This window comes from Vombatus ursinus, unplaced genomic scaffold, assembly GCF_900497805.2.
Source record: "Vombatus ursinus unplaced genomic scaffold, bare-nosed wombat genome assembly UNPS02014801.1, whole genome shotgun sequence".
In the NCBI taxonomy this organism is placed as follows: Eukaryota; Metazoa; Chordata; class Mammalia; order Diprotodontia; family Vombatidae; genus Vombatus; species Vombatus ursinus.
Window position 1 is genome coordinate 28566471 of NW_020954579.1, and position 21130 is coordinate 28587600.

The window sequence follows — 21130 nt, forward strand, 5'->3', positions numbered from 1 at the left end:
CCCAGAAGAAACACAGGGCTAAATGAACATTCTGTATATGTTCCTTTATCCAAGAGAGAAGCTACCAAATTCCTTGCCCTCATATATAGAGAGGCCAGATAAGCCAGTGAGGACAACCTTCAGGAGATAGGCCAGTTTGGGCCCAGAAGTAGATAGGGGAAACTGATCCTGAATCTGAGAATCTTCACACAACTTTCTCTGTGAGGTGATCAGGTAGATATAAAGAATTGAGTGAAAAGTGTTTGGGACCCCACCTCCCTATTCCTCTCTCCTCATTTCAGGGGTTTGTTTTAGAGGCACTGGAGAGGGTCTCAAGAATAGGAAAGAGTCGATGGAAGGAGGGGAACTGGTTTAGGAAGAAATAGTGGAAGGCTGACCGGAGGATCTATATGGGTCAATGACCAGGGGAGGAGTAGGGGTGGGGGGGCGGTTCATGGGGGATCAGTGGGGGCTGATTAACTAGTAAGGCTCATCTTTTCCTTAGTGAATCACTGTGACACGTCCTTCAAGAGTCCATGGCCAAACTGATCGGGCCAACCTGACCATGGAGCCTGAGAAACTCTCACACCTCATCCCGCCCCGCCCCGCCCCGCCCCAAGCTCTGGCTGCTTTAGCCCACTACACTCCTCTCTCCCCGCCCCCGCCCCGCTGGTGTCCCCAGAGCAGCGCGGACCCCGCCCCGCCGGGTTGCTAGGGGAAGTGACGTCACAGCGCGATGGCGGCGGCTCCTTTAGGCGGCTGAAGGGGGATTTAGGCCCGGAAGATCCGAGTCCATCCGTGGTGGGGAGAGGGCGAACAGGGCCGGCGGGGGCCGGAGCAGGGGCGGCGGCGCTCGGACTGTCCCATCCGCCCCATATTGAGGCGCTGGGAGCGGCGGGGCGGCCGGAAAGCGATGGTGAAAGCGGGGCCGTGAGGGGGGCGGAGCCGGGAGCCGGACCCGCATTAGCGGCAGCAGCGGCGCCGCCTCCCCCGGAGCGCAGACCCAGGAAGCGGTCGGGAGGGGAGGGAGCGAACCAGGCCGGAGCCGAAGCCACCGCCGTCATGGAGCTGAGAGTTGGGAACAGGTACCGGCTGGGCCGAAAGATCGGCAGCGGCTCCTTTGGAGACATCTATCTCGGTGAGGATTGAAACCCTGTCCCCTCCCCCACCCCGTCCCTCCTCCTGCAGCGAACCCCCCCCTTATATACTGCTCCCCCCACACCGGCTTTCCTTCCTCCCCCTACCCCCAGCCCCGCACTGACACCCCACCCCCGCCCCAGCTCCTGCCCTTTCGTCGCTTCCGCTAGTCTTCCCGGACCACTATAGCCCTTTATCACCCGGGGATGCTCTCCCCCTATTACCCCCTCTATCCTGGTTTTCTCAGATTGCCGTTGTGTACCTTAGCTGCTCTCCCTTAGCCTGGACAAAACACCCCACCCTACCCCTGGACCTTTGTTGAGCTACAGCCTGGACTCAGTCCTAATACCCTTCGGTGTCTGTCTCTGGCTCTGTGGGTGAAATCGAACTCGAGTCTAGACCACCTTGACTTGCTGACACCTGGCTGGGAAAACCTGGTGGGATTGGACTTTGGTTTTGGCGTCTCCATTAATTAATGGCCGGGGGGTGGGGGTGGGGGGTGGGGGGGTGGGCGGCAGTCTCTGAATTTGGAAGGTATGAGACTTTTTCAGTGTCCTGTCCTGGGATGCTTTTAATTACTTTAGCCCCTTTTCGAGAGTGAATGAGGGTGAATTATTTACTTATCTGGTGAATCCTTGGGTAGGATCTAAGCCACACTGTTGTAGATTTAGGTTCTAACCATTCAGACCATCTGTCCTGCTCTCAACTCCCCACCTCTTCCCTCCCCCCACCCTCCCACCCCCAATCAAATTCTGGCCCTGCCCTAGGAGACCAAATCATTGGCTTGAGGAATCAGGGACCTGAAGTGATTGGGTTTAGGGATGGTGGAGGTCTGATGTTAAGTTTTTCCTGATTCTAGATAGGACTTTTTTGAGTCCCCAAAATATTTTCTTTGGAAAGATTTTAACACAAGAGGAAGGTTAATTTAAACTTCATCAATAAAACTTATTCCCTTGGGAGAAGGGAGGCAACTGGATTTTATTAGAGTGAATGTTAGAGGTGGAAGTTACCCTAAGCAGTCTAGCTCTTCCCCCCCTCCCCCTTTTTTATAGCTTAGGAAACTGAGGTCCCAGAAAGGTTTGTCTACTTGTTCAAGGTCACATAAGCTTATTCATGACAGAGCTTGAACTAGAACCCGTTTCTGACTCTCAGACTAGTATCTCTTTCCTGTATACCAGGTTGTTTCCTTTGGCTTTGAAGTTAAGGGATGAAAGTTAGAAGAGTTAGAAATACATTGCTTCCTGAAATTAATATGGTTAAGAGTCTGAAGAAATACATTTTTGTGTCTATAGTGCTGTGGATTTGAGTTCAAATAACTATTACGTTTTGTTTTTTTTAGATATAGTATTCTGAGGAGGTATTTATTGTAATGGATGGCTATATTTGCTATAATGCAATTGTCAGTAACTAAGTATCTGAGAGAGCTTGTGTTCTTAGTTACCTGGTATGGTGTAACACAGTGCACCAAAGGAAATCTTTGCGTTTCCAGTGGAAGATCTAAGAGACTGGTGATCAGATTACTGTTAACTATGTCTCTGCTTTTTAGAGAGAAAAGGGTAGGGCTTTTGCTACCTCTCCACTGTGTTGTCCAAAAATAAACAAAGACCATGTGGCTTTCAGAAGACTCTACAGCCCCATCTTACTGCTCTCTTTGGGATCCCCATGTGTTCCCTAATCCATGTGTTTTGTACTCGTGGGGGAAAATGTCAAAACAACGCTAATGCAGTGTGGAGGTGGAGAACTACACTAGTCAAAAATCTGGAAATTCCACAGTTGCAGTTCCTACAGCAACCTTGTTACAGATACGTTCTTGCTTCAGTTCCTATTTTTCCTACTAAACATAAAACTTTACAACAGTAGCAACCATGATTAGAGTAATAAGTGGAGAAAGTAGAGGCCCAGGGTGCTATATCCAACCCCACAGTGACTTGGGTAAGTGACTGAAAAGCCTTCCTGGGTCCCAGTTTCTTCTGCTTAAAATGGCTATGGATAGATAAGTTTTGCCATCAATTTTGGTGGGGAAGGTGGAGGGGAAGAATTTTAGGTAACTCAAATTCTCTAGGAATGTTAAGAATGATCACAAATAGGATTGTCTAGTACTAAAAGGATATACCTTGAATTGGAAAGCCTGTGAAATCAATGCTATTGTTTTTGTAACCTTTAGTTGATGAAATTTGTATATATACACTTTCAAGTGCTCAAAGATAAAATTAATTTAAACTGGTCTTCATGCTGTGCTGATCAGTGTTTACCCTCCCTTTAAAGATAGGAAAGAAACTCAGGCTAAATAATTGGTGGCAAGTTATATAGAATTAGTCATTAGCAAAACTAGAGGCTATACCCGAGAGTTCTGTACTCTGGAAACAATCCTTTGACTAGTAAAATGTATAAGGTAAGTTTGTAGTTGATCATTTTCTCTGGAAAAGCTACCTTTTGGATAAATGTGATATGTTGTTTCAGCCTAAGTGTGAGTGGAATAGATATGAGCAACACATAACACTTGAATCTGGCAGAAAGTGTGAAACTTAAAAATATATATAACTTTTTCCCCCCAGTTTTTCTTAGAGAAATTGTGTTTTTCACAAGTAACTCCATTCTGGCATGTTCTTGGAAAAACAGTGTACAAATTTAAAGATTAAGGTGATCTCTGTATTGAGTAGTTTAGGATTTTGCTTAGTTATATATCATCGAGGGGAAAATCATTTTGAATTTCAATAATAGCTCTGCTTTGTGCTCATTGCTGTGAAGACTTCTTTTCCCCTTTTCTGGGTGGTTCTCCACCACCCCTACCCCCCCAAACTCAGGAAAAGGAATTGAGGGTCTTGTAAACATTAAAATAGTATTACAAAAGTTGAGGTAGTTTATAAAATGAAGACAAACAGAAGATGATATTTCTTTGTTCCTGGTAAGCCTGGAGAACGACCCCTCTTTTTAGGCTCTGTGGCTCTTTGAAAGAAACTTTTGCACTACTCACTTGAGCAAATTTTATAACCATAACGCTGCATTATAGTTGGGTGGTAGTATTTAAATATTTATATCTAAGTAGTCAGCTGGTGCATTCTCAGCAGTGCTTTGGAAGCAGAGTGTACTGGGTAAATGCAAGCTGTTTGGCATATTTATAGAAAAATGGATTTTGGCAACTGTTTAACCTTGGCTTCTGGATCCTAGGCAGCAGTAGACCAGCTATTAGCCACGCTAATCCCCTTACCTGGAAACAGGATCTTTCAGAACCTTGTGTTGGGGTCAGAGGCCTGGTTCATTGTATTGTAGGTTAGCTTTTCTTTGTGAACCTGGGTTCTAAGAATCTATTTGGATTGTTTTTCTGATTTTATAGTAATCATAGACAAAATCTTACCTGTGTGGGACTTGATTTAATTTTGTCAGCAATTTTTTGGTGGCCTTTAAGTATGTGATATTTTCTAGCCTTTTTCAGCTTAAGTGTTTGGATGTCTTTTCCCCTACTATTAATTATAGATTACTGATATGTGTATTATCCACAGCAGTTGCTTTCCTCCTCATATGTTGCATTCTTCCAGGCCACCCCATCCCCACAATCAAGTGGAAACTCTTTAGCAGTAATTTAAGGAAAACATGGGTGAAAAGGTAAGTTTCCCATAATACTACCACAGAATGGGTCTATTGAGAGGTAATACAAACCTTGAGGAATCCAAAGTTTTGGGTGCTGACACATTCTGGCACATACAGTCAGTGTGATCCTAGGCTAGTCATTTCACCATGCTCTGAGCAGTTTTCTAAAATCATAAATTGCAGAACAAGTCGTTAATCTGCGTTAGTAGAAGGACTTTCCCCTTGGCAAGTGCCTTATGCCAGTGAAATCACCAGTGAAATTACTGGTCTGTACCAAAGAAGAAAAAAAATCTCAAATGCAAATATGAGCGACCTTAAGGATTATCTAATGTTCTGTGTTATTGAATAAATGCAAAGAAAAATTGAAGCCCTCTTTTTTGTGCCAAGCACTGTGGCTAGCATTGTGGATACAAAAAGAAAAAAATGAGATGGTCCCTGTACTTCTGTTTTATTGCGTTAGTACAGACAATTGAGGAGGAAATGAATTATTATTACTATTATTATTAAGATTTTTAACTAGCACTTTTAAGATTTGCAAAGTATTTTACAAATATTATCTCATTTTATCCTCACAACCACCCTGCGAGGTAGGTGCTATTCTTATCCTTGTTTTAGAAATGAGATAACTGAGGCAGGCAAGTTAAACAACTTGCCCAGGATCACACAGCTGGTCTGTCTGAGACTGAATTTGAACTCTGGTCTTCCTGACTCTGAATCTGTAGCTCTAAGTGCCACCTACTGGACTGGATCAGAGAATATTTTAGTAATATATTCATAACTAAGATAATTTCTAACAATCACAGTAGCAGAGAGAAGGCTATTGCAGTTTACCTGGGCCTAACTAAGAAGGGACTATTGCAGTTACAAGGGATTACGTATGGAGATTGTTTGTTTGTTTCTTTTGGTTGGTGATAGGTGGTTTAGATGCATAGTTTCCACCTAACATCTCATTCTTTCTGATGTTTGATAGTTTCATTGGAGGAAAAAGCTGTCCTCTAGTTCATCGAGCTTTCTTTTCAGAACATGATAGTGGAACGACATGAGCAAGTACAGTCTTGCTTTATTGATGCAGCCAACTGTGCTGGTTCAGTCATATGAAAGGACTGTTAACTACTCATTCTCTGTCCTAATGGTGAAGATGAGCCAAGAAATGGGACTGAGAAGACATTAATGTCTTCTCAGACTTAGGATTTGCTTTTCCCACTACCAGGACAGTATGACTTACTGAATTTTGAAGAACTTGTAGTTTTCAACGGTATATCAAGGCATACCAGAGTGTAGTTCAGTTAAATTTGTTTGCACTGACCCAGAAGTGTTGTATCCAAAAGTTGCCCTCTAACAGATGATAGACCATTTTGCTGCTTCTTTACTATGACATTTACCCCAGGCAAAATTCCTAGATCATTCATTATCTGGGTTGTGGAGTACCTTCTTGACTGGACCTAAGAGAGCTGGTTTCTAAGTTCACCCTCAAGGTTCAGGTCTAAAACCTGAATCTTATTATAAAACTTCACACAAAAGTACAGGCTGGGAGCATTTCACAATTGTCATGCGTTTTGTGGAGTATAATCGGGTCAAAATTTAACATAACCCCTTTGTCATGTCTTAAGTGGTAAGGGAATGGTTTTATGTATCTGGTGTCCTGTCCTCTGGCTGAAATGTGGCATTTAGGTCTAGTTGCTGGTGATAGTGCCTGATAGATAATGAAAGCAAGAACTTTTTTTAAAAAGTATTGTCTGTAGCTCCTCTGGAAAGCATGTATCCATAGCAATTTAGAAATTTTCATTATATGTGAATATTTGTCCAGGATCCTCTTACCAATATTTCTTCCAGGTTTTGACATCTTTTTTTAGTACCGCATGTGTCACCATGTGAGTTAATAGAACCTCTGGTAATAGCATTGTTAAGATGGTTTTGGGGGTATTATTACTTGATATATTCTCATATCTTAATGTTAGAGTTAGTAGCTATGTCCGCCTGTTTCTTTAAATATTTAAAAGAATTTTGTCATCGAAGATATTTGTGAACCTGTTGTACCTTAGTAGATAGTCTTTTTGAGTTGTTGTCATTGAAAATTCATCACAAATCAACTGATGGGGCTCTCCAAATTTAGCTAGGCTGGTCCTCAGGCAGCAGAACTTAAAGTTTTTGGCCCATCCCCTACATGAAACTGTTTTAACTTGGTTTTAACTTTAGTCTTGTCATACTTTATACTTTGCTGGCAAAGCCTTCTAGAATCCAAGGTCACATCCATGCAATAGATGACAATACACTGGAGTGGAATTTTAGTGGAACCTAGATAATCAGCAAGCATTTATTAAACATCTATGTGCCAGGCACTGGGGATACAAAGAAAGAAATGAAACAGTCCTGCACTTGGGGAGTTGACATTTGTTTTCCTCAATGCCTCAGTATTTTTTGCCAAAATTTCCTTTCAGAACAGTAATCAATTGTTTTAGATATCGAGATTATTTCTCTATGTTCTTCTGGGGAGTTAACATCCTGTTTACCTTGAAAGTTTAAGTGATGGCTTGAGTAAGAGCCAAAGTTATTGATCACAGAAACCCATGTGCTAGGTACAGTCAACAAACATAGCGACATACAGTCTTGTGTAGAAAAATCTATATTCAATGTTCATATATTAATGAACTGAACATATTTAAAGCTTAGTCTTAGTTTAAAATATCTAGCCTTGGTGGAATATTGTTAGACTTATACTGTGGAAGGGATTCACTAACCAAAAATAAGAATCTTAGTGATGCGCATAGGTGGTTGCATATGTGACATCTGAGAGCCAAGGAATTCATTGAAGTACGGCTGCTGCAGTTGACATGCCTGCCCCACGGGAGATGAGCTACCCAGAGGGAACAGTGCAGGACAGATCCTGCTATTACGTCTGTGTGGCACATAATACTTGTCCCCCTGTTTCCCTTTAGCCAGTCATGAGAGCAGGATATCCCTTCCATCTATAGGTCAAGCAGTATAAGGCCAGCTCCCAGGCTGTGTGTTAGACTAGTTGGGAGTGTCTCTGTTTGCTCGCAAAACCTATGGTTCCTTGGGCTCAGCAGAAGGGATAAAAAACTGCTATTGCAGAAGTTAATTCTTACACAGCAGAAATAGTCTAAGGAACGTTGTACTGTGTCTATCAAATGAGCACCTGCAAGGATGACAGGCCTTGGAAAGTCTGATTGTGCTGTTGTACAGCTGTCCTGTCATGGAGTTCCTGCCAGCTGCTAAGTGATGTTGTACTGACAAGTTTATACAAAGAAGAAAAGTTTCATAGGTTTGTCTCTGCTTCTTAGAAAAGTTTAGCAGATTGGTCATAACATCATGCAATTAATATCACTCGTAGTATTCCTTAACTGAATTAGTGAATTCATTTTCAGTAGAATTTTGGGAAAGCCACTGAATTCATATGTGTATTGTCCTAATTGCATTAGTCAGTATTGAATACGCTATATGGTTTTCTAATGAGAATGTTCAAAATGGCTCATGCTGAACGGTAAATTAATTTCTTGAACAACAAATAGTCTATTAGTAATAATAAAAAGATGGTCATTCTTGAGAGGGGAGCAGTGATTCATTTTTCATAAGTGACCAAAAGTCCTATTTTACTAGAAGTAAACTGTCTTAGAACAGTTCAGGCAGACAAGGCATGACTCAGATTCTTTAAGTGTTTCTTGGATGTGACTAAGTTATATGACATGCGGATTGTCAGAGGGGTAGCTTTTCTTGCAACCCAGATTATTGTTAGTAGCACCTTTCTTCTTAGGAGCTCAAAATACTTAGAAAATAGAAAATAATAACATTTCTTCTTGCTGTATCCTTTTGAAACAGCATGTCTTCCCACAGGTTGGTTTTTTGTTTTTTGTTTTGCTTTTTGGTGAGGCAGTCAGGATTAAGTGACTTGCCCAGGGTCACGCAGCTAGTAAGTGTCAAGTGTCTGAGGCCAGATTTGAACTCAGGTCCTCCTGACTTCAGGGCCGGTGCTCTACCCACTTCGCCACCTAGCTGCCCCCATTTGGGATTTTCTTGGCATAGATACTGGAGTGGTTTGCCTTTTCCTTCTCCAGGTTATATTACAGCTGAAACTAAGGCAAACAGGGTTAAGTGACTTGCCCAGGGTCACACAGCTAGAAAATGTCTGAGGCCAGATTTGAACTCAGGAAGATGAGTCTTCCTGACTTCAGGCCTTGGCACTCTATCTACTGTACCGCCTAGCTGCCCCCTGGACCAAGAGGTGCTTTTGCCTTATCTGAGAGGTCAAAGGATCTTACTCTTTATATAAGGGTTTTATGCTACTAGTACACCTGGGATTTTTTTTCCCCATAAAAGTTTAAGGTTTGCATTAGCATTGGGTATTTGTACTCTTGCCTAGTCTTCCTTTGTGACCAGTAGCACATGTTTTCAGGGTTCCTGGTAGAGGTTTAAGATGCTGTCATTGTCTATTAAACAGGCTTCAGATATGTTTGGAAATTGAACCTTTGGCTTCATTAGCGTTATGTTTATAACATTCCAGACATTTTGACATTTAGCATATGCTGATAGATTCTTGGGTGATCAACTTCAGATTGTTTGGGTGGATCCATTGAAAACTCAACCTCACTACTAGAAAAATGGTTCTAAATACAAGGACACTTGTCCTATTTATAGAAAGGACAGTAGTGGTAAATGAAGTAACATGTTACAGGAGGACATAGATAGCCATAATTGCCATGTAACTATTAGAAAGAATACCTTAGTTGGTTGAACATGATAATACACTAATCTAGGTTGGCTAAAGAATAGTCAGAAGAGAAAAATATATTAGTTTTATCTCTATGATAAAAAACCACATGGTTTAGTGTTACTAATAAATACTAACCTAAATGGATTACAAGGAAGAGTTTTTATCGTATTTGGAAAACTTTATCTTTTTTAAACCAGATCTGAAAGTCTTAAAAAATAGAAAAGTAATAAAAATTTCTATAATTTAGTATTAAAAAAAAACCTCAGTTGACAGAAATTAGCAAAAAGTGCCCTCTCCTAGTACATTACACCCAGGCAACTAATTATTATAACTTTTTTTTTCCCATTAGGTACTGACATTGCTGCAGGAGAAGAAGTTGCCATCAAGCTCGAATGTGTCAAAACCAAACACCCTCAGCTCCATATTGAGAGCAAAATCTACAAAATGATGCAGGGAGGAGGTATGACCAAATACAATGAAGAAGAAAATTGAACTTTTGTGAAAGGGCATTTTCCCATAGGCTGTAGAGTTAAGCTTTGGGATGAGGGAAAAGAGGTCCCAAGATAAAAATAACATTTTTTCCTACCCTGTATTTTTATTAGGGAGATCTCAAAACACAATAGAAAGAACATTGTACTGAAAGGTAGGCAGCTTGGGTTAATAGTCCCAAATCTGCCACGAACTAGTTGTGTGATCTTGTGCAAATCGTTTAACCTTTCATGGGTATCAGTTTCCTTATTCTAAAGAGGGGTTTGATAGCTCTAACATTTTATGAAATTACCAAGCTATTGCAGTTTCTTTTATACCTGGATTACTGTGTGAAAAATCAGCATGTCATTCTTTCAGTAAGCATTTATTAAGTGCCTACTTTGTGCCAAACACTCTGGCTTCATGGACAAAAATAAAGTAGATGTTACCCTCAAGGAGCTTATATTTTATTGGATGAAGATGACATAAATGGAAATTTGGGGCAAAAGAAATAATAATTGGGAAGTAGCATTTGAGTTGAGATTTCAGGGAAATGAAGAATTCTAAGAATGAGGAGGGAGTGTCTTGAAGACGTGAGAGGAAAGCCTGTAACATAGAGATGGGAAATAGAATGTTGTATGTGAGGCTAGTTTGGTTATACAGATAAGTGTATGGAAGAGAATAATTTATAAGCCTAGAAGATAAGTTGGAGTCAGATTGTGAAAGAATTTAATTGTCAGAGTAGTTTATATTTGATTCTAGAAGTTATAAGTAGCTGCTGGAGTTTTTGAGCAGTGTAGTGACATGTTAGATCTGTGCTTTAGGAATATTGCTTTGGTAGGGTTTGGAGAGTGGAGAGACTTGAGGCAAGAAGACTGATAAAGGCCTTGAGGCTGTTAAAATAGTTCAGATGAAATGTAATGAGAGCCTGCAGTAGAAGAGTGGCTGTGTGCGTGGAGAGAAAAACAGAGGAGAGATGCTGTAAATTTGGCAACTGATTAGGTGTGTAAGGTAAGGGAAAATGAATTGAACATGACTCAGGTACCAAACCTGAGACACAGAGGCTGTTTGGTGCCCTTGAAGAAAATTGAGGAATGAAGAAGAGTGATGTGTGTGGAAGAAGAGGAAAACAGTGTGTTATGTTTTGGACATGTTGAAAACATATGTATACAGCATCCAGGTGGAAATGTCCACTAGGTAGGTAGCAAGTACTGAGGGATTGGACCTTTAGAGAACAACGAGGACTGAATATATAGGTCTCAAAATCTGCATAGAAGTGATCATTTAACCCATGGGGGCTAATAGAGTCACCAAGAGAGGGAGTGTAGAAAGAAAAGGGCCCTGGACACAGCATTTGGGGTTTATCCTCAGAGTGCATGGTAAGAAAGGTGAATCGGTACAAAGGAGAGTGAGAAGGAGCAGTCTGACATGTTGAAAAAGAGCCAAGAGAGTGTAGTGTCACAAAAACCCAGGGAGGAGAGAGAATCCAGGAGAGGGAGTAGACAGCAGTGTCAAATCCTTCATGAGATCAAAAAGGATGGAGATTGAGGGGGCAGAGACCATCAGATTTGACCGTTTAAGAGATCATTGGTAACTTTAGAGAAAACAGTTGTGATGAGATCAGAAGCCATTTTGCAAGGATTGAGTAGTAAGTGAGGAGAGGAAATATGAGCAAAAAGTGTAGATTGCCCTTTTTTAGTCTGTGAAAGAGAGGAGAGAGATATAGGATAACAGTTTGAGATTGTAGGGTCCAATGATGAGCTCTGGATGTGTTTTGTAAATAATAGAGTATAATCTAGTAGTTGGGGAGAGATTAAAGAGGGAGACTAATTGTGGTAACAGCCTGCTGGAGGGGATGGGATCCAGAGCCTGAAAAGAGTTGGCTTTGTTGTGAAGGTCCAACTCTTCTTAAAAGTTTGAAATGCAAAGAGAATGTGAGATGAGAAGGGAAAGGAGAGAGCTCAAAGTTACTAGTCTTAATTTTTTCTGTTGAATTTGAGGTAAGATCTTGAGCTTAGAAAGTCAGGGCCGAGGCTGGTCTGGGAAGCTTCAGAAGAGAAAGTTTAGAATAGACTCTTTTGTAAGTGTTATAGATGATCGGTAAGGCAAGAAAAAAAGGATTGCTTTGCTGCGGTGAGGACCCCGTGAGGAAATTAGATATCAAATTTCTGGATAGCTCAGTCAGTATGGTAGCTTCTGCTAGCAACATGTGAGTAAGAGCCAAGGAGATAGATGGTGGGAGTGCCTTGGGGGTACAAAGAGGACAAGAGTAGATGATGACAGAAAATGGGTTAACTGCAGGATCAGAATTGAGAAGGGAGGAAAGTCTAGGACAGGGGTGTTGGCCTGGGAGAATACTGACAAGTGGAGAGACTGGAGGTCACATGAACAATAAACTTTTACTTTGGCAGCCTGGCATGTAGAATTCTGGAACTTCCCATACCTACATCAAAGTGCTTTTTTTGTGGGAGTTGTTACCTGCTAAATTGGTGTTATACTCATTCCACTCTTCAGACTGTCATTTTCCTGCTCAGAAGTCATCAGTGTCTTTCTTGCCTGCATGATAAAATACCAAGTTCTTAGCTGGAATTTAAAGCCCTTCAAAATATGGCTCTCACCTATTTTAAAGGGGGGAGGGTGGTCCTAGTGCATTCTGGAGAGGAATGAGACATGGCTGCTCTGGGTACCCTCCTGGAATGGAGGTTCTTGGAAGAGCTATCCACCTAGAGGAGGAGGCTGAGAAGGCCAAAGGGTAACGGGTTCTTCTAGTGTATGAACTCCAGGGTTGGAATAAGGTTGCAGGATGAAGAGTTAGGGGCATGGTAGAGGAGGAAATTCAGAGTAGAACCTGGAGAGGAATGAGATATGAGATTCAGTTGAGTATAATGGTGATGTCAAAGTAGTGGACCAGTGGTAGAACAATGGGGAGTTTTAATAGTATGGCCAATACCTTAAAGAGTTATGTGTGTGGTATGTTTATCTATTTACCTGGCAAAGTGGCTTGTATGAAGCACCAGTCTCAGCAAGGACTGTGTGTCTGTTTTGTCCAAGGATTTATGTTGAACATTGGAAACCTGAAAAATGAGCATTGTACCTTTTAGGAGAAATCTTTAAAAAGTAACCACTATTCAAAGATAATTTTTGTACTTTTCGTTGTCCATCCAAGTTTTGGGGGTGAGGAGGGAGACATTCCCAGTACTTCACGGAAGCTTGACCTTGACTTATTCTAATCCTAAAATACAGTGTCTGTAATCAAATGAGAAGTTAGGATCGATGTTTCACCCTTTTGATAAGTGTCTTAGGAATTTTATGTCATAAAAACCGTCAAGCATTTCAAGGCTTCTGTTAATGTTTTTGGTAGCAAATTTGTGTGGTATTAACAGGAATGTTTTAACATAAATTTAGCCTGCTTTACAGTATCTTTTAACATAAAATATAATGCCCCTGTACCATTTTGACACCCCATGTCTCTTAGCTAGTTGAGTTAATGTTTCTTTTACCTAAAAACCCATGTCTTGAGTTAATTCCATTCATCCCACTGTGGTACCCAAATTACCTATTGTTGCCTACAGTTTGATAGCTATGAATTTCTACTTGAATTCTGAGCACATTCCATTGTCCTTTGCCAAAGATAGAGAGTTCCTTTTGAGCCCTGGGGCCTGCCGAAGTTACTTACAGGATACTTTTGGTGTAGCATGAAGTAGTTTAGAAAAACCAGTAAAGCATTCTTCTTGAGCTTGACACAGAAAGATAGAATCTCACAAGAGTGAGGAATCCAGTGCCAGCTTCATTTGTGTAACAACTTGTACTAGAATTGACAACAAAAGCACCTAACTTGGAGCTTAGGGTTGGTGTTCTTTATTATGTAAGAACCACCCTCGAATGACCTGACCACTTTGTGTTAGTGCTAAAGGGGAAAAAAAGCAATTCTGAAGCCTAGGAGACTGCTAAACTGACTGTTGCTTTAAACAAAGGGTTCTTAATCTTTTTTGAGCCATAGAAGCCTTTGCTAATCTCGTAAAGCACTTTCGCACCTCTTCTCAGAATAATTGCTTTAAGTACCTAAAATAAAATACATAGGACTACAAAAGGAAACCAGTTATATTAAAATACCTATCTATTTTCATCTATTAAGATGTCTGTTTTTTGTTTTTTTTTTTAAGTTCACCATATCTCCTGAAATGTACCTTTGGACCCCAGGTTAAGAACCTCCGTTCTAAACAGGTGGTTACTCAGCTAAAAAACAAAGGATTACTTGGCCTTGGGAAACTTTAAAATTCAATTTATATTTTCTCTTTAGGATTACTGAAAGCCAAACAGGATTCCAGAGGGTTGAGAGATGTATACTGGAAATTGACAACTATGCCTCTCTTTTTTTTGGCTTTTCTTTTCTCTTAACCCAGAGCCACTGGTTTGTTCCTTAAGTTGACAGCCAGAGTATTTAGGTTCACAATAAATTTGTTAATTGGGCTCAACTGGGCCCTCATTTCAGCAGTATGTTCCTTTTATTCATCTATAATTAATTCTCCATCCTACTCCCCAGAGGCTGTTCTAGACCTTTTCTTCTCAAGTTTCTCATACTATTGCCTCCTCCCTCTCAGCTAAGTACCTTAAAGAAACTTTTTACCATGAGCTTCCTCTTCTTCTCAAAACCCCTGGATATCATTCTCTTCTCCTATCTGATCAAAAGGTGGGTCTTCTTACCAAGGCTAACCCTGCTGCTTATACTCTTGATCTCATCTCTTCTATCTTTAGCAGATTGTACCCTGCATCATCTCTCTAATCTTTAATCTCCCTTATCTACTGGGTCCTTCCATACTTCCTGCAAAATATTCCCAAGTCTCACCTATGCTGAAAAAAAGCCTTACAGAGCCTTCAAGCTATCATTCTGTATCTTTCCTTTTGAGGCCAGACTTGTAGAAAAAGCTGTTTGGAACCATTGCCCCCACTTGCTTTCCTCATTAGCTTCTCAAACCTTTGTAATCTGGCCTCTGACTCATCTGAAACTGCTCTATCCACAATTGTCTATGATCTCTTGTTTGCTGAACTTAATGGCCTTTTCTCAGTCTTCCTTCTCAGCCTCTGTGCGGCATTTGACATTGTTGACCGTTCTCTCCTCCTTTGTTTTTGTTCAGTTGTTTTAGCCATGTTCACCTTCGTAGCCTCATTTGTGGTTTTCATGGCTTGCCATTTCCTTCTCCAGTGGATCCATTTTGTCAGGCAATCAGAGATTAAGTGACTTGTTCAGGGTCACACAGCTAGGGACTGTCTGAGCCTGGATTTGAACTTGGGTCTTTCTGACTCCAGATGTAGTGCTTTATCCATTGAGCTGCCAGCTGCCTCTTTCTCCTCCCAGATCTTCTCTTTCCTCTGGGTTTTCATGACACTTCTCTTACTTGGTGCTCCTTCAACCTGTTTGACTGATTTTCTTTCAGTCTCCTTTGCTGGTTTATCATCCACATCATGCCATTAACTATGGGTATGTCCCAGCATTCTGTCCTGTGTCCCCTTTTATCCTCTTTTGGTGTAGTCTCTCATTTGGTGACCTCATTAGATCTTCTGGAGTTAATTATCATCTCTATGCTAATGACTCCCACTCTATATATATACTGCCCTAGCCTTTCTCTTGAACTTCACTCATGCATTTTGAATTGTCTGTTAGACATATCAAACTGTAAGTTCCATAGGCACCTACTTGTATTTTCACCTGCCTTTCTTCCTAACTTCCCAGTTTCTGTCTTAGTACCACCATCCTTCCAGGAAGCCTGGTTTACAGTCTTATACCTCATCCTTGATTCCCCACCCTACATGTCCTATCAATTGCCAAATTTTATCTACCACTAAAATGTCTCTCACATTTGACCCATTCTTTTTATTCATACAGATATTATCCTTAGTTTAAGACCTTGTTTCTTCTTGACTATTTTTCCTGCCTCAAGTCTCTGCCTTTCCAATCCATTCTTCACAGAGCTGCCAAAGTGATTTTTCCAAATTGCAAGTCTGACCAGATCATTCTCATAGTCAGTAAACCCTAATGGCTCCCTGTTGCCTCTCATTTATCTTTTAAAGCATTTTACAGCTTTGCTTCAGCCTTTGTTTCCATCCTCATTGTACCTTAACACCACACACTTTTCTGTCAATAGACACATGTTCTCCTCAACATAGACAAATTGACCTTCTCTCTGTTCTTTTCACATGATACTCCATTGCCTTTGCTTTGGCTATCCTCTATTCCTAGAATGCTCTTTTACCTGACCTCCTCTTAGAACTCTTTTTTTCCTTAAAACTCTTCTCAATGCTTTCTGTATTAAACTTTTTCTGATTCTCCCCCCCCCAACACACACACACAACAAAATTTCCTTTTTTTATTCTGTGTGTACTTGTATATGTGTTGTCTCACCCAATAGACTATAAGTTGTTTGAGGACAAAACCTTTTATTTTTGTCTTTGTATTTCTAACAGCTAACATGTAGCACTTAATAAATGCCTGCCATGGTAGTAGCTTAATAAAATGTTTTTTGAATAGGTGTGTATCTCACCAACTTCACTGCTGCTTCAAAGAGTGGGTCTTGAAGGCTGTCAGTGGTTTTGGCTGGATATGCCAGGGTAACGAAAACAGTACCTACTGCAGTATTTAGGGTGACTGAAGTTATCATACCCATAAAGATACCATAATTGAGTTACATATATTCTTAATATTACTCTACATTCTTGTTGTAATGTTAAAGCTAAACTCTGAGCAAAAAGTATACAGTGTTGAACCTGGGATTTTATCTACCATTCTAAATTGTTGGAAACTGCCAATTTTTAGTATCTTAAGTAATCCAGCCTGTCATAGAACCAACTGATCCAGGAAGATCACAGTGTTGAAATACCTTATAAAAGAGACAACAACTCTGTTCTTAATTTTTCTCTTTATACATGGGAGCCAGACCAGGAGCTTAGCTTGGGTGATGTGGTGTGGCCTCTTTGTCTAGGTATTTGTCTAGGTATTTCAGATGCCAAGTTCTCATCTCCTTTATGCTTGTCTAGTACCCTTCAGGGTAGGAGGAAACACAAAACTGAATGATCACATCCCATTCTGTGTGGTTAGAGATATGTGCATACATTTTCATTGTATTCAGGATCATACTCTGAAGATTTCGTTATAGTGATATCAGCCTCATCAGGTAGGGGTCTAGGTTAATCTCGTTTGCATTGATGCCACAAGGATCTTAAGCCTGATGTTGTATCCAACTAGCATGTTAAAAATGCCAAACTGAGAATGATGGTTCCTCTATTCAGCATTTCATTCCTGACAGGATTGCTCAGAGACGTTATAGAAGACATGACATCATCTCTAACTTTGCTGTAATAGCATAAAATGTTAGTTCATGAAATGCAGCATAAGTAAATGAAAATTAAATATTGATGAAGCAGCAAGGTGGCCTGTAGATAAAGTGATGACCTGAAATCAGAAAGACGAGTTTAAATCCTGCCTCAAGACACTAGTTTTACTTACTTATGGGGCTCTTCTGAGAATCATATGAGGTAAAGCACTTATTTTCATGCCTAGAACACAGTACGCACTTAATGAATGCCTATTTCCTTCTTACTGATGGAAGATTCTCAAATAGATACTAACCAAGTTTTAAACAGATCTGTGGTAGATTCCCAGACCATCAGGCATGGAGGTTGAGTTCTGAGCATCTTTAATTTCAACTATCTCTAAAAATATTCTTAGATCACCTGTTCCTTTAATCCAGGGCATTTTTACCAGGTATGTGTTAACTTTTTAAATTTTTAAAAATTTTTTTTTTTTTGGTGAGGCAGTTGGGGTTAAGTGACTTGCCCAGGGTCACACAGCTAGTAAGTGTTAAGTGTCTGAGGCCAGATTTGAACTCAGGTCCTCCTGACTCCAAGGCCAGAGTTCTATCCACTGCACCACCTAGCTGCCCCTAAAGAATATTTTGATAACTATATTTCAGCATAATTGGTTTCCTCGTAATTCTGTGTATTTTATTTTATGCATTTTAAAAAAAAACATTTTGAGAAGGGATCCATACATAGACCCCACCAAACTACCTAAGGGGTTCATGATACAAAAAAGGTTAATCATCTTTAGTCTGTCTCTGTCTATAGAGAAAGTTGATTTTTCTGCTGCTTCTTCCTTGGAAACTTAGATGGCTTTTTGGGGGGTTGGGCTGGCAGTGGGGTTAAGTGAGTTGCCCAGGGTCACGCAGCTAGTAAGTGTTATGTGTCTGAGGCCGGATTTGAACTCAGGTTCTCCTGACTTCAGGACCGGTCCGGTGTTCTATCCACTGCGCTACCTAGCTGCTTCCAATGGCTTCATTTTGAAAGACAAGGCATTCATTTAATTAAATCTTTGCTTTGTCTAAGGCATTATTCATCTGGACTGATTTTTGTGCAAAGCAAAATGTTGCATAAATGGGACTTAAGCATTATGGTAGAAATCATCTACTAAATTATATATAGGCAATAATTGGCTTGACCTTGAAGTCATCTTTGACTTCATTCTTTCATCTTTTGCATATCTAGTTATATCCATTTTATTCCAGTAAAAATTTTCTTATATCTAGAAACATGACCCTGCTACTATCCAGACAAGTTGTCTTTCTCTTGGTCTTCATGACTCTGGTACTTATTCTAACATAGATCATATTGCTGCCAGATTAATTTTTCCAGAAACTACTTGTGTCATGTCACAGTCCTGTTTGAGAACCTACCTATAATCACCATTGAATTATGTGAACCTCTTTTGCCTACATTACTAAACTTTGCATAATCCAGCTCCATTCTTCCTATCCAACCTTAACTCTGTTGCAGTCAGGTAGGTCTTCTCACTACATTGTTACTTAATCTAGAATGTCCTACAGTCAGGAAGATAAAGGTTTAGACTCTTCCAACACTTTTTGGCTGTGCTAGCATGGACGCAATTATATAACCTCTCTAAACCTCAGTTTCATCCTTTTGTAAAACAGGGATAACATTTTTGGTACTTAACTCATAGGGTTGTTAAGGACAATTCAAGTGAGATATGTAATGTGCTTTAGAAAACTTCAGTGTGCTATATAAATCATCATGATTGTTCAGCTACTTTAAATTTATGTAGTATTTGCTATTTACAAATGGCTTTTATATGTGTGTTCTCATTTGATCTTCACAGCCACTTACTGTGAAATGGGTAAGACTGTTATCCCTGCTTTTTCAGAAGAAGGAGCACAGATTTTGCGACTTAATAAAGGCCACATACGTACTCTTAAAGAGTGCCAGAGCCAGAATTACATGTTTGGATTTCTGTTCTAGGGCTGTACCATGCAGCTGGCCCAGCTGAAGTCCTTCTTCTTCCAGGAAGCCTTTTTGTATTTTCTCTGTCCACATTAATCTCTTATTTTAATTTTTTAAACACTTATTATTATCTGTACCATTCACTTTGGCAATAAGTGTTATACTGTTTTGTTTTTTCCAGTTTTCATGTTTCTTAAAGGTGTTATCTACCCAACTGTATTAGAAGCTCCATGAGGAAAAACCATGACATTATACTACTTTTTTATCCTCCATGGAACTTATTAGGTAGAAACCACATCTTTGAGGACTGATCTCATAGAATTTAATGTAACACGTACGCAAATGTTTTTCAAAGAAAAATTGAAATTAAATTCATTTAGAGAAGTATGTATGTAGAGCATGTAAGATCAAAGACCAAATATAAAATTTAGGGGCACACATCATTATGTTTGTGAATGCAAATTTTAACTGGGAAGATAAGCTATAACTTAGGGAAAAGCATGAAAATATTAGAAAACAGCATAGCACAATGCACAAGAAGGAAGATTTAAATACATGGATGCTGAGGGGGGGCAGTGTATTAAGTATTAAGAGAGAAATGGAAGCTGATCAACTCATTCTAGATCAGGCACATTTTGAGCTGGATCTTGAATGAAAGGGAGGGGAAAATTGGCAAAGAGATGGAAGGGAAAGCATTGGGGTGTCAGAAATTAGGTGTGTGCCATATATGGCATAGTAGTTCCACATGGCTGAATTGTAGAGGCTAAATTGAGGATGGTAAGAAATGGTATTGGGAAGGTTTGAAAAAGGCATGCCTTTGGAACTAGGCAAAAGTTTGGATTTATTGATAGTTTGAGTTTGTGATGGGATTTGTTAATTTTTTTTTAATTTAATTCTAAAACTAGCTAACCTAGCACCGAAATAGATACAAAACAATTTTTTAAAAAGTAACAAGTTTTCATTATTGTTTTTCTGTGTTCCCTTCCATTGTCCATTTACCTTTTGCATAATTTATATTCTCTTTTTTTAAAAAAAAATTGTATTCACTGTGTTCATTTCTCTTTTGCTTCTTTGCTTTTGATTATTTTGTATATATTATGTATCATACTCATCATTTTTAATGACACAGAAATATTCCATTAAATTAATAAGCCATGATTTTGTTGAACTTTTAGGCTGTTTTCACTTATTCCCCATTACATTTCATTGACTAAATATTTTTTAAATTCCTATTTAATACTAATGCTAGGTGCTGGAGATATCAGTATTAAAAGCTGACACAGTTCTACCTGCAATGTGAATTTATTCTAAGGGATTGGATTGGGCAGAATACAACACAAAGCCGGATAAATAAACACAATATGGGAAATAATGGGAGTAAAGAAAATAACCAAAGGAAATGGTCTAGGCAGATTTGAAGAGAGAACGTTTGGGGTCAGGTAGGGCAGGGAGAGACAGAAATAGGACATGGAGAGAATTCTGAAAGGCAGAGACAAGAAGGAAGCACATTCTGGATAGAGAGGATGGCTCATGTGAATGCACAAAGATGAGGATGCTGCATGTTGTTTGAGGAATAATTGGTTGAATCACACATGGATTGCCTGAGGTGAATAGTGTAAGAAAAGGCTGAAGTTTTATTGATCCCCTTTTATTTTTACATTGAGTCATTTCTTGGTATTCTTTCCTTGCCCCCCTTCACCCAAGCTCTTAAGCTTCCCTTTGCAATAAATGAAAAAAAAGTTAAGCAAAACTAGTCAACACGGCAGCCGTATTTGACATTTGATAGGCTGAAAAAATGGGAAGGGTGGATTAGAGAAAAGAGAAACACTAGTTAGGAAGATCAGTTAAAGAGGCTGAACCAGTTGTCCGGGCAAGAAGAGGGCCTGGACTAGAGTAGTCCAGCACCATCCTACCAGTCTCTCAGGTTTGCAACCTAAATAT

The 21130-nt window shown here is 40.0% G+C and overlaps 1 protein-coding gene across 3 annotated transcripts in view; it reads left to right on the plus strand.

Moving 5' to 3' along the window:
• The first annotated feature begins 956 nt into the window (after positions 1-956).
• Positions 957-21130, plus strand: part of CSNK1D (casein kinase 1 delta) — a 63098-nt gene continuing 42924 nt past the window's right edge. Inside the window, exons 1-2 of one of the 3 annotated variants that reach the window (XM_027873143.1) lie at positions 957-1117; positions 9783-9893. In XM_027873143.1, the coding sequence (XP_027728944.1) occupies positions 1042-1117; positions 9783-9893 (187 nt within the window). In that variant the 5' untranslated portion in view covers positions 957-1041. The remainder of the gene's footprint in view (positions 1118-9782; positions 9894-21130) is intronic. The other 2 variants (XM_027873144.1, XM_027873142.1) reach the window with 2 other exon arrangements.